The 12,964-nt window shown below is 41.7% G+C and overlaps 1 protein-coding gene across 1 annotated transcript in view; it reads right to left on the minus strand.

The window, feature by feature from the left end:
- LOC121269854 (lactase-like protein) overlaps nt 1-10,483 on the minus strand; it is a 39,396-nt gene extending 28,913 nt beyond the window's left edge. The window contains exons 1-4 of the mRNA XM_041174892.1: nt 10,357-10,483; nt 8,686-8,846; nt 2,050-2,137; nt 1,036-1,145 (exon numbers count right to left, since the gene is read on the minus strand). Of these exons, the coding sequence (XP_041030826.1) occupies nt 1,036-1,145; nt 2,050-2,137; nt 8,686-8,846; nt 10,357-10,483 (486 nt within the window). The remainder of the gene's footprint in view (nt 1-1,035; nt 1,146-2,049; nt 2,138-8,685; nt 8,847-10,356) is intronic.
- Nucleotides 10,484-12,964: the final 2,481 nt, after the last annotated feature.

Raw genomic sequence — 12,964 nt, forward strand, 5'->3', positions numbered from 1 at the left:
GATTAATTGCAGGAAGATAAGCATTAAATGAGAAAAGGCCATTTGACCCATCATGTCTGTTCCTTTCAATAAACTATGTAGAGCTAACCAACCTCTTCCAGGCTTGTATAACCACATCTGACAAAAGAAACCTCCTGGTCACCAAAAGTTAACTTAGATTATTTGGCTGACACAGGGCTTTGGAACTGGGCTGTGCTGCCTGGGAAAGTCAGAGCCTCAGTCTCCAGTGTAAGCTCAGACTCTGACAGGGGAAGGGGTGGAGGTGGTAGGGCTGCTACCATTGGCTTCAGTGTTCAAGCTTGGAGAGGGTAAAATAAGGTCAGGGTTCCCACTCCTGATTGCTATCCAGTGAATCTTGCTGGAAGATGCGTGTGTGTGTGTGTGGTTGTCTTGGTGAAGATACAATTGGGATCAACTGAAATCTCCATTTAGTCTTAATGAGCTCCTGTGTGAGGGCAAATCTCAGAGTGTTTGGGGGCAGGAAAAGCTTGGGGTCAGCAATGAGCTGCAGATTTGTAACTTTTTGCAATGACAGGAAGGTTTGTAATCATCTGGCAACATGGTGCTTGATTACTTCATGGAATGTAGCAGATTTAGACAAGGCTGTAGAATCACAGGTAATGAGTAACACTGCTGTCTTTTCAGTAAGGAGGTGATCCTTTGGAAGAGCTGAAAGAACACTCACCGCATGCATGAAAGATGGGCCACAGATGGTGAGGCAACAGAGGATGTCCTGTGTTCATGGAACTCAAGCTCTCCATGTCCACATTTCAAGAGAGGAAAAAAAAATAAAATAATTCCATAAAAACTCTTATAATTTGTAGGTATTGTCAATGTTTAGTGTTACAGTGCAGCTCTGGGCTTTTTAATTCATTTTTGGGATGTGGGGGGTTGCTGGAAATTCTGTCATTTATTGCCCATCCCTAGTGCCCTTGAGAAGGTGATGGTGAGCTTTCTCCTTGAACCCTGTGCAGTTCTGATGACTCACACAGATGTTAGCATGTTACACTTGGTGTTCAAACATTTTCCACAAACCTGCGGAAGATCCCCATGGTACAGGGTCGCTATGGGCTGGATCTTGCTCTCCAGGAGGGTGTTTATTAGCTCATTATAATGCATGATTCCTTTGTCATTGACTCGCTCAGCTGTATAATACGGAGAGATGAGAAACAAACTATGACTTAAAAAGGAAATAAGTTATTTGACGACAGTAAAGATTTTCTCCACTTTTTTATATCCCTTCTCCTTTACATTTTGTGGCAAACTCCTCCCACAAGTGTATAAAGACTGTTTCATAACATTAATCCTGTGCTACTTGAGATCAGCCTTAGAGGTGGAGGGAAGAGGAGAAGCTGGGACTCAACACTTAGCTATGGATTTGTACCTTTACACTAAGGTAGAATCTCATTGACAGGAAGATTAGCGATCGTCTGGGAACACAGTTTTTTCCAGAGTGCAGCAAGTAGATTTACACAAGATTGGAACATCACAAATAACCTGAACACCACAGCAACAGTGCTGTCTCTTTTCAGAAGGAAGACAGGAATCTATGCAAGAGGAAGCCAGGCCCTCACACCTCAAGGCTGGTCTGTCATGGGCAAGTACCTTGCATGTGTTTGTTGTTCGCTTACGCAGTGACTGGTGCTAATCACGTACGGTGTGGAGAATGTTAAGGGGGATTCTAAACCCCAATGTGCCAAGAAGATATGTCAGCAGGATTCTTTCCATTTTTTGTTAATACAAAATAAAAATACACTATACCGACGTACTTTCTCAACTTTTGCTCAACAGACATTAACCCTTGGTTGACATCCCCTCCAGCTTCTACCAGCTCAGTGCCAATCTGTGGCTTCTGAAGTTCAGCCCTGAATTAAATTTGAGTCAGTTTTCTCCCGCTGTCAGCAGTGATGGAAGCTGCTTACTCACTCATTAAGCTCAATTAATATAAGGAAGTTGACATTAAGAGGAGACTTGATCTGAGCACTGGCTGAGTCTGTGACACCTCGTGTTAGCAAAAACACTGCATGTTCACAAAATGAGAGATGTTACCTTTGATCCCAGTGGGTATAATTCGAGGCCAGGAGATAGAAAAACGATAATGATTGACTTTCAACTCCTTCAGCAGAGCAATATCCTCCTGTAAGAGAATCCAGTGTTAACAAAGCTTTGCGCATATGAGGAGGATTGACTCAAGCAGTTTCCTCATCAGAGAAAACATTGAAACAAAAGCAAAGAGAAAGAGAAGGTTAATGTTTCAGACGTTTCGAATCCGTATGGCTCTTCTTCTGAAGAAGGGTCATAGGGACTTAAAGCGTTAACTCTGTTTCTCTCTCCACAGATGCTGTCAGACCTGCTGAGTTTTTCCAGTATTTTCTGTTTTTATTTCCTAATTCCAGCATCCGCAGTATTTTACTTTTATCCTAATGCTAATTGTGAAACAGAATTCAACAAGTCAGGTAAAGTAGTTTCTGGGATGAGCCATAAAAGATCCTGGGTTGTTGCAAAAAATCCAAATGGTTGACTAATGTCCATCAGGGTAGAGAATATATCTGACCCAGTCTGACCTACATGTGACTCCAGTCCATGCTACATGGTTGACTTTTAATATCTTCAAGGCAACTACAGATAGCAACAAGTGCAGCCTTGCCAGCAAAGCCCACATCCCAAGAACAAAAAAAAAAATCCAATGGTCTTCATCTGTTTTAAGCAGCCTTCATTCAGCTCCTAGATGGATAAGAGCAGGGCACAAAACTGCCCATAACTTAGCAATAATTTAACATTACAAGTATGGTTGCTGTGGAGATTGGAATTGCAAACTGGGGAATGCCCTACAATGGCACCAGTTTACACTGGATTTTTGGGTCATCGGGCAGGTGCGGTGGGCGGGCCTGGGAGCAGTCGGGAAACGGGTCACCGCCCGCGATTGGCCCTCAACCGCGATTTCGCACTGGTGGCCGATTAATGGTCAGCCAGTGTGAAAGGCTCAGCACTGCCAGGGTGGGGGCAGGAGGAGGCTGAGCGCTTAAGTCCGCGCAAGTGTGGGGGAGTGCGCAGTGAAAGCTCCCTGAAGGCACAGAGCTGCCTCAGTGAGCTGAAGAATTTTAAAATCAAAGATAAGTATGTGGAAACTGTGGGAAAAAAAATGTCCCCACATAGGACTCACATTCCTTCACTGTCGCTGGGTCAGAATCCTGGAACTCTCTCCCTAACAGCACTGTGGGTGTACCTACACTAGATGGGCTGCAGCGGTTTGAGAAGGCAGCTCACCACCACCTTCTCAAGGGCAACTAGAGATGGGCAATAAATGCTGGCTTAACCAGTGAAGCCCATATCCCGTGAATGAATAAAAAAAAATGCATATATACATAATAAAACTTATGTTAAAACACTTTTAAAAAATGAATATTGGAAGCTTCATCCCACCCATGGATGAGTTTTCCTCCAAAATGCAAAGGCCACCTGGCTGATTTGCCCGCCTGTCAACTGTAACATTGGACGGGCAGCAAAAAATCTCTGTTAATTAATGAATTAATAGCTTAAATAGGCTTTTTAATTGTTGGCAGGTGCACTGCCAACTCTCGCGTGGGCCTGCCAACCAAAATATCGTGTGAATGTGTGAGACATCAGGACCCTCACCTGACATCATCGTGCACTATTTCATGTTCAAGCGTGTTGGGCATGTGCCTGCATGCCAAACAAAAAATTCTGCCATACTGTTGGCACAGGACAGAGAAAGCTGCTTTATTGTACCTATATCTAGTGTTGACGATTGTTGTAAGATGTTCTGTAGTTCGGTAGGTCTGATGAAGAGGTTTTGACTCTACTATAGTTTAACAGTAAGTGTTTATTAACTACCAGTAAATATATACATATATATATAGTAAATGGCCTAAGAAAGGAGCTGTCCCCATGTCTTTGTTCAGTACAAGACTGTCCTCTAGACTCGGATCATGTACATCACATTGTGGGTGGTACTGTACCCAGTCCTTTTTATGCCAAACTCTTATACTACACCTCCCCCAAGTCTTTATCCAACACATTTACATTGTATTCCTGTTTACCCAACATATGTACTTTACTTTTACTATCCCTTCTCCCCTCCTCAAGTCTCTGTGTTTACAGGTTCAGGTGTCTGGAATCTTTATAATTCTTCCAGATCTTGTCTTTACAACAGTTAGAGGAGTGGTAACATCTTTTGGCAATCTCCACCTATCACTGGCCCTCTATCCAGCTCTACCTGTCCCACACCCCCACCCCCCCCTTAAACCAGCTTATATTTCACCTCTCTTCTATTTTTCCTTAGTTCTGTTAAAGAGTCATAAGGACTCGAAACGTTAACTGCATTCCTCTCCACAGATGCTGTCAGACCTGCTGAGTTTTTCCAGGTATTTTTATTTTTGTTTTTGTTATAGAGGAGTGGTAGGTTCTGTTGAGTAGTGAGGTTGTTTTGGATGTGGTCATTCTGGCATCTGGTTGTCGTCTTCAATTTCTCTCTAATATATAGTGGGAGAATCACATCGAGGGGAAAGGAGAAAGCTCTTCCTGTTCCTGTTGATATTACCTTCTGGAGTACAGACAAGATATGACCATGGTTGGTCGTCTTCTCTCCAGATAATAATACCCTCTCTATCAAGGTCCTCAATCTAGGTGCTGTCATCCTTGCGTAAACGTGGCAGGTGTCTGGTGCGGTACCTTTTGTTCTGGTGATAGGGTGCTTCTTTAAAAATTCATTCATGGAATGTGGGCATCACTGGCTGGGCCAGCATTTATTCCCAATCCCTAATTGCCCTCAAGAAGGTGGTGGTGGTGAGCTGCCTTCTTGAACTGCTGCAGTCCATGTATTGTAGGTAAACCCACAGTGACGTTAGGGAGGGAGTTCCAGGATTTTGGCCCAGCAACAGTGAAGTAACGGTGATATATTTCCAAGTCAGGATGGTGAGTGACTTGGAGGGGAGCTTGCAGGTGATGGTGTTTCCATGCATCTACTGCCCTTGTCTTTTTAGATGATAGCAGTCGTGGGTTTGGGAGGTGCTGTCTAAGGTATCTTGGTGAGTTCCTGCAGTGCATCTTGTAGATGGTTCACTCTGCTGCTGCTGTGTGTCGGTGGTGGAGGGAGTGAATGTTTGTGGAAGGGCTGCCAATTAAGCAGGCTGCTTTGTTCTGGATGTTGTTGAGCTTCTTGAGTGTTGTGAGAGCTGCACTCATCCAGGCAAGTGGAGAGTATTCCATCACACTCCTGACTAGTGCCTTGTAGATGGTGTACAGGATTTAGGGAGTCAGGAGGTGAGTTACTCACTGCAGGATTCCTAGCCTCTCATCTGCTCTTGTAGCCACAGTATTTATATGGCTAGTCTAGTTCAGTTTCTGGTCAATGGTAACCCGCAGGATGTTGACAGTGGGGAACTCAGTGATATAATGCCATTGAATGTCAAAGGGCAATGGTTAGATTCTCTCTTGTTGGAGGTGGTCATTGCCCGGCACCGTGTGTTATACAAATGCTACTTGCCACCCATCAGCCCAAGCCTGGATATCATCCAGGTCTTGCTGCATTTGGACATGGTGATCGCTTAATTGGTACCCATCCAAAAACATTCCGTTTTGGGACTGGGACCATCCTGGAACACCATTTGGTTGGCTGAGTGACGGGGGAGATGACATCCATTTCTGTCATCTTGTCCAGCTGTTGCTGCACTTGCTTCATGAGTGGGCGGGGTATTTTTCATGGTGTGAACAGACACATGGGCTTAACATCTTCCCTCAGTGTAGTCCCGTACGCAGTCCTGAGTCATCACAATCCAGGAAAGAGTTTCAGGAACCCATGTTTCAGTTTGGAACCCGGCCTTGCTGGTTGACCTCATCAATTTTCTGTAGGAGGTTGAGGTTGACACAGACTTTTTGGCTTAAAAGGGAACATTCTTGGTTGTGGATGACAAACAGGGTCTCTCATATTCTTTTGTCTTTGTATCTGAGTATCACCTGCAGAGTACCTTTCGCCAAGAGGTTGATGCTGCCTACTCCATGCAGCTGTGTTGTGTGTGGCATCAACTGTTGGATTACTAGCCATAATTCCTTGTCCAAGAGGGCCATAACACTGTCTCTAGTGTCCAATTTAAAGTTTGTGAGATGACCATTAACCAAGATGTCCGTGTTCCAGAACAAAAATCTCTGATCTTTGACCTCACCCTCCTCAGAGCAATGCCTTGATCAATCAGGATCAAGGTGCCTGGTTTAAATTTCAAACAATGCTTGGCAGTTAACTGTCAGTTACCATCACTGGTGCATTCTCCATTGCAATGCCATTTGCCAACCAATCAGCACTCTCTTCACAATACAGTATAAATTGTTGTTTTCCCTTTATATTGGTATTCTTGTGAATGTCCTGATGTGTGCAAGACCAAAAGCTTCAACATGTCTCTTTTTTCAGCAATGCCCAAGCATTGTAGTGTTTATTCTTGGTATGGTGCCTCAACCTTGTGAATCATCTTGGTATCATCTGTACATCTGGTTGCTTTAGCTTTGCATAGCTTTCCAAAGTGTCCCATGCGCTTGTAATTAAAACACTGTGCTGAGATTACCAGGCATTGGTCACGCATATGGGCACACTTGGCTCCACAGTGCTGGCATGGTCGCTCACCCTTTACTGGTCGGTTAGGGTATTGCTTCCCTTGGTCTGGAGTGTCCCAGCTCCTCTGCTATTTTAGTAGCTGGACAGTGGAGGTTGCTCTGCACCATGGCTTGCTTTCATCTCTTAAGATGGACCTGTAAATGGATTTTGAATTGCCTGACAATTCCTTCCTTAGCTCGAAGCATGTCTGTTAGTGCATTGTCTGCCACTCAACAACAATCCTGTCCCTGATTAGCTCTGATTTCAGGTCACCGAGGTCACAGCCTTCAGCAATTCTGTACAGCTCATTAATGAAGGAGTCAACAGGTTCTCCTGGCTGTTGGATATGTTTGTTAAACTTTGCTCTTTCAAGGATCTTGTTATTTTTCAGATAAAAACATGTGTGAAGTGATTTTAAAACTTGATCAAATTTTGCTGAAGATTCATTGATTCCTTGTCGAGCTATTATATCATCAGCTATTGGACCTAACAAATAAAGCAGTGTGTTAACCTTTTCAGCTTTTGTCATTTTTTCTATACCTGAAGCAATCATGTATCTATGGAATTTCTTTCTCTAATGTCTCCAATTTTATGACTGGCCGGGGCCTTGGATGAGTCCAAATTGGTCTTGTAAGGTAGATTTTTGATCCGTGGTCATTTAAAATGAAAAGTGTGTATAGCTCTAAATGCTTTTAGGAAATCCAAGATGGTGCTGCCGTACGCTTCTTCTCAATAAGGTTTCCTGTGCTTGTCAGTTTTGGTGGGTTCCTGCAGTAATGGCATTCGCAATTTCTGTTGTTTTAAAATTTTCAGCAGCAGCTCCCTGGATTGACCTTCCTGAGTCTTCCCCGCAATATCTAAGTATTTTCAGGTCATGAAACCATCAATTCACAGCTTCTTAAAATGTCATTTAAAAAAAAAAACTTAGATATTTTTTCAATTGGAGTGGTCAGGTGCTGGCTTGGGACTCAGGCTGTTTGTAGTGCACATTAAAATGGCATCTCTGACTGCTGCTGACTTAAAAGCTTTTTTAAACTCGTTTTGGGCAAGAACTTCAGTTTTTTAGCTCACCCCTACTAGGTCATCTGACTCAGTACTCTTTGGATATTGAAACTGGATTTCCACAGAATCCAATGGAGTCCCTCTGCTGCACCGTGAAGTTATATTCCTGCCTTCTGCTTACAATCCTGCTTTGGAGCTTATCTCCGATGATCTCCATCTGCGTTTTCACTTCTGGTGCTTTCTGTCAGGTCAGATTTCAGTTTCTTTACTTTTTCATGCTTTCGGGATTTTGGGGTCCATCCTTCACTGCCATCATGTTGTAAAATGTTATTCGATAGGACTCAGAAAGAGGTTCTGAGTCTTGTATAGTCTAACAGTAAGTGTTTATTAACCACTAGTAACTATGTACATATATACAGTATAAGGCATAAGCTAGGAGCTGTCTCCATGCTCGCTTCTATACACATCTCTGTCCAGTACGAAACTGCCCTCTAGATTCAGGTCGTGTGTTCCTTTACCTCACAGTGTGGGCAGTACTGTACCTAGTCCCACGTTAACCGTTTCTATGCCAGATCCTTATAGTACAGCGATTGGTGCAATATTGACCATCTACCTTCCCAAAATGGCAACATAGTTAAAAAAAAGTGAATCCAATTATTTGAATCTTACCAGTGATTGCTTTAGGTCAGTGGATAGCACTCGTACCTCTGTGTCAGAAGGTTGCAGGTCCAAGCCTCATTCAAGAGACTTGAGCACAAGAAACCTAAGCTGACACTCCAGTGCAGTACTGCAAGAGTTAAACTGAGTCCCAGTATGCCCTCTCAGGTGAATGTAAAGAATCCTGTGATGACTATTTGATGAAGAACAGTGGGGTTGTCCTGGCCAATATTTATCCCTCTACCAGCATGAAAGGAATAATATAATCATTTATTTCCTTGCTATTTATGAGACCTTGCTGTGTGTAAATTGGCGGTCCTGTTTCCTCCCTTATTACACTTCAACTTCATTGGCTGTAAAGCATTTTGGGGTATTGTGAAAGATGCTATATAAATGCAAGTTCTTTATTCACATGTTCTTACCTTGAATTTATAATAGCTTTCACAGGATGAATCTCCTGTTTCATTCAGATGCACTTTTCCTTTAATTCGGGTGAAAACATCCCAGATACTGAGTCCTTTCCCATCTTGATCCCAAGCCCCTTCTGTCTGGTAAGCGGAACTCCCCACACCCCAGGAGAAACCTGAAACCGATACAATAGTTAAAGTCAGTGTTTCACAACAGTTTGTTGTTACACTGAACGATATTTGGCTAAATACCAAATTGTTCTAGGAATAGCTGCCAGCCAACCAAACAGTTCCACTACAGAAAGTTTAAAGGTTGTGCTGCACAACATGCACTTCAATTACAACTTTCAAGTAATTTCAAGTATTATTTCTGTAAATTGTAGCTACTTTAATCCAGGATGCAGGTGGATTAGAAACAAAGCATTTGTTGTCACAGATGGGGACCATTCAGTACTTGTACCAGTGTTACACCTCTTTCCTATTCTACTCCCTCTCCCTCTTTATTCCTTAACCACCTCTTCTCTTTGTCTACACCTCCTCTTATGCTCCACATCCCATTCCTTGCTCTATCCCTTGTAAATTTTAGTATTTGCTTATTTAGGTGTTTATCTAAAAATTCTTCATAAATGTTGTGAATGTCTCAACCTCTATATCTAGCTATGATAACATATGTGGACAGTTCTGGTCACTGTAGCACTAGAGCAATACTGCAATTATTAAGAGGATAGAGAGAGAGTAAGTGCAACGATGGAGGAAATGATCATGCAACTGGGAATTTTCTCACAGGAAAGGAACAAATCTGTAGTGAGTGAGTGGCCAATCTATGGAACAGGGTCCTAAGGGAGATGGTGAAAGCAGATAGTATTGATTCACTGAAAAGTAAATTAGATAGATTTCTTTTAGAAAGGAACATTTTGAGATTTAATTTATGAGTAATTTCAGACATGACGTGTGATGAGTGGAGTGTGCTTGTGAGGAACTGGTGACTTTGGACCTATGGCCCCCAAAACTCCCTATCACTGGGGGTTTTCTTTGCTTCATGTCTGAGTCTGTTGTACACTCATTGTTAGAGATTGATTACTGTGATTAGTCAATAACTCCACTGCTGTATCATGTGGCTGCCAGGATGGTGGAAGGTGAGTTAGATGGACCAATGTCTTTTATTGTCTAAAAATCCTTTGTTCCTAATATCTCTTAATAATTTGTAAAGGTGAGTTTAGAGAATCAAGATTTTGAAAACTTGTGTCATTTAAAAAGCTTTTTTAAAAATCTGTGCCTCAATTAATACAACTCTGATCCTAAGAATACAGGATGCTTATTGCAGGATTCACCAGACTTTCAAAACCTGGAAGTCACAACACAATATAATGTTCAAAATACAGCTCCTGCAATGCAGGTGATCAGTTTTAAGATGGTAAAGGTTCCAATTTCCTTACAAATGCAAAAAGTATCAAAAGAGCTGTTTATTTTGAAAATATTTAAAATCAAGAGTAGTGTTCTCTTGTGAAATATTTATTCTTGAAGGCATCAATAAATGATAGGTCATTGACAGGTGCTGGACATTCTGGAATGTGGACATGTCATAACTGTGTGGCACCTTACAACTGGGCATCTTAAAAGTATTTTTAGCACTTGCTACAATAGTAAAAAATACACAACACACAATTTCTTGGATGTTTCCCTTACCAGGAGGGAACGTCCCATAATAGAAGGATCCACTATGGTCTTTCGTCCAGTCAAATCCTTGAGACAGACCCAGGGGCAGCAACAGCAGAAAGGCCCGAGACACAATGTGTAGAATTGGAGGCCGCATCATCCTTCAGTTGGTATTGATCTAGCACTCTCCCACCTGCATCAAGACAACAGCCTGTTGGCATACAGAACAGGAGGATCATACAAACTGATAGGAATTCAAAAGAAAAAATAGTCAGATTGAACAAACTGGAGCTCATCTCTTTAGAAAAGAGAAGGCTGAGGGGTAACCTCATAGAGCTCCTTAAAATTTTGAATGGGCTTGATTGGGAAGTTGTAGAGAAGATGTGTCCACTTGTAGGGGAGACTAAACTAAGGGCTGTAAATATAAGATAGTCACTAATAAATTCAATAGGGAATTTAGGAAAATCTTATTTATCCAGAGTGGTGGGAATGTGGAACTTGCTACCACAAAGAATGGTTGAGGCAATAGCTTAAGGGGAAGCTGGATAAACATATGCAAAATAAACAAATAGAAGGTTTTGTTGATGGGATTAGATGAAAGGATGGGAGTCGGGTGGAGTGGGGTGGGGTGGGGTGGCGTGGGGTGGGAATGGTGAGGGAAGGAGTCTTTGATGGAGCATAAACACCAGCAAGCACCAGTTGGTCCAAATGGTCTGTTTCTCCCATAAATTTGATGCAAAGAGAACCCAGCACTAGTTATTAACTAGTTATTAACCATCACAACTTTCAACAAATGTAACAAGTATCAAAACGTGTGTATTTCTGTCTCTCTCTCTATATATATAAACAGTCAATTTGTTTTGTGTTCTATTAAAAGGTGCACTCCCCATCAGGTAATTACACATATCAATTAAATGAATCTCAAGGATTTGGCCTCATCCTATCCCACCCAGAAAACCAGTGTAGTTCCTGATGACAACATCCAACAATCTTATAACTGATCCAGATCTTTTGTTCCATTTTTCTTGTGTGAAGAATTTCTGGGTGATTGCTGATTTATACCAGACAGTTAAATGGCTTACAGAATGAAAGGGTGATTTCCAGATTGGTATAATATGGTATAAGTAGTGCTTTTTGACATTTCTTTGACATTTTGACATTTCTCCACACAAAAAAATGTTAGAAATTTAAGTTCAAACAACAGCTTCAATTTGACAGAAAAAAATAGGAAAACAGATGGTGAAATATTGATTCACCCTGATTTTAAATACAGAAATTCACAACACAAAATGTTTCCTACTTCACTTTAAGTTTTAAGTTCCCTTACATTTCAAACATTTATCAGGTTGTGTTTCTGCTGCATTATCTGCTGATCTATCAGATCAGATGATTAAAATATTCTTTATTACAATTTTAAACCTTCTCTATCCCTGTCTCCTCGGTTTTGTGGTAATACGGATTTCCCTGGTTATATATGTCAAATGCACAACCAAAATTAATCAGGTTTGGCAAATGAACCTTCAAGGACAATTTATCTCCTGAATGATCAAACTGCTCCAGACTTTATCTTACCTGTTAACCCTTCTTCATTTATTTGGAGTGGGGAGAGAACACGAACTACAAGCAGCGTACAGCGTTCAGAGAATAAATCCAGCAAATTCAAAATACCCCACAGCCCCAAATCTAGCAACACTTTGAAGAACAATCCAGCACATCATTCATTGCCTTTGTACAGAGAGAAAATTCCCTTTGGAACTCAATGATGCATTACTGAATTTAGCTTATCCACACACATCTCTTTGTTTAGAGTGAGTTTCCTGAGGTAAGCAAACATTTTTGCTGTATTTGAACCAGCAACTCATCTGTTTTTTTTGATGACGTTACCTTACAATGAGAAGGGACAAGCCCTTTAGCATTTCATTGCAATAGTTCTGAGCATAAGCGAATACCTGGTGAGGCAGTGCAGGACAATGAGCTTCAGAAATACACCAGCAATGTGGGGAGCAGACTGCAAACTGCTGTTACAGTGACAATCATTGACAAAGTAATTTTAGATGTGCATGACCCTAGACTAAATGGGATTTATATAATTCAACAATTTGTTAATTTAATTATTACAACTTTTGGTTCTTCTGAAAAATGATTTTCCACTTTATAGAAAGAAAAACTCTTCTTGCAGCAAAGCTGGAAACCTCATTGTTAAACTACAAGGTATTATTGCACTCTCTCACCAATCAGATGGAGGGGGAAAAAAGCAAAAAACTGCAGATGCTGGAAATCCAAAACAAAAATAAAAATACCTGGAAAAACTCAGCAGGTCTAGCAGCATCTGCGGAGAGGAACACAGTTAACATTTCGAGCCCATATGACTCTTCAACAGAACTAAGGAAAAATAGAAAAGAGGTGAAATATAAGCTGGTTTAAGGCAGGGGGGGTTAGAGCTGGATAGAGGGCCAGTGATAGGTGGAGATTGCCAAAAGATGTCATAGACAAAAGGACAAAGAGGTGTTGAAGGTGGTGATATTATCTAAGGCACCAATTATCTAATGTGCTAATTAAGGGTAGAAAGCAGGACAAGCAAGGTACAGATAGCCCTAGTGGGGGTGGGGGTGGGGGTGGGGTGGGGTGGGCTGAAGGG

This window comes from Carcharodon carcharias, chromosome 26 (assembly GCF_017639515.1).
Source record: "Carcharodon carcharias isolate sCarCar2 chromosome 26, sCarCar2.pri, whole genome shotgun sequence".
Lineage (NCBI taxonomy): Eukaryota > Metazoa > Chordata > Chondrichthyes > Lamniformes > Lamnidae > Carcharodon > Carcharodon carcharias.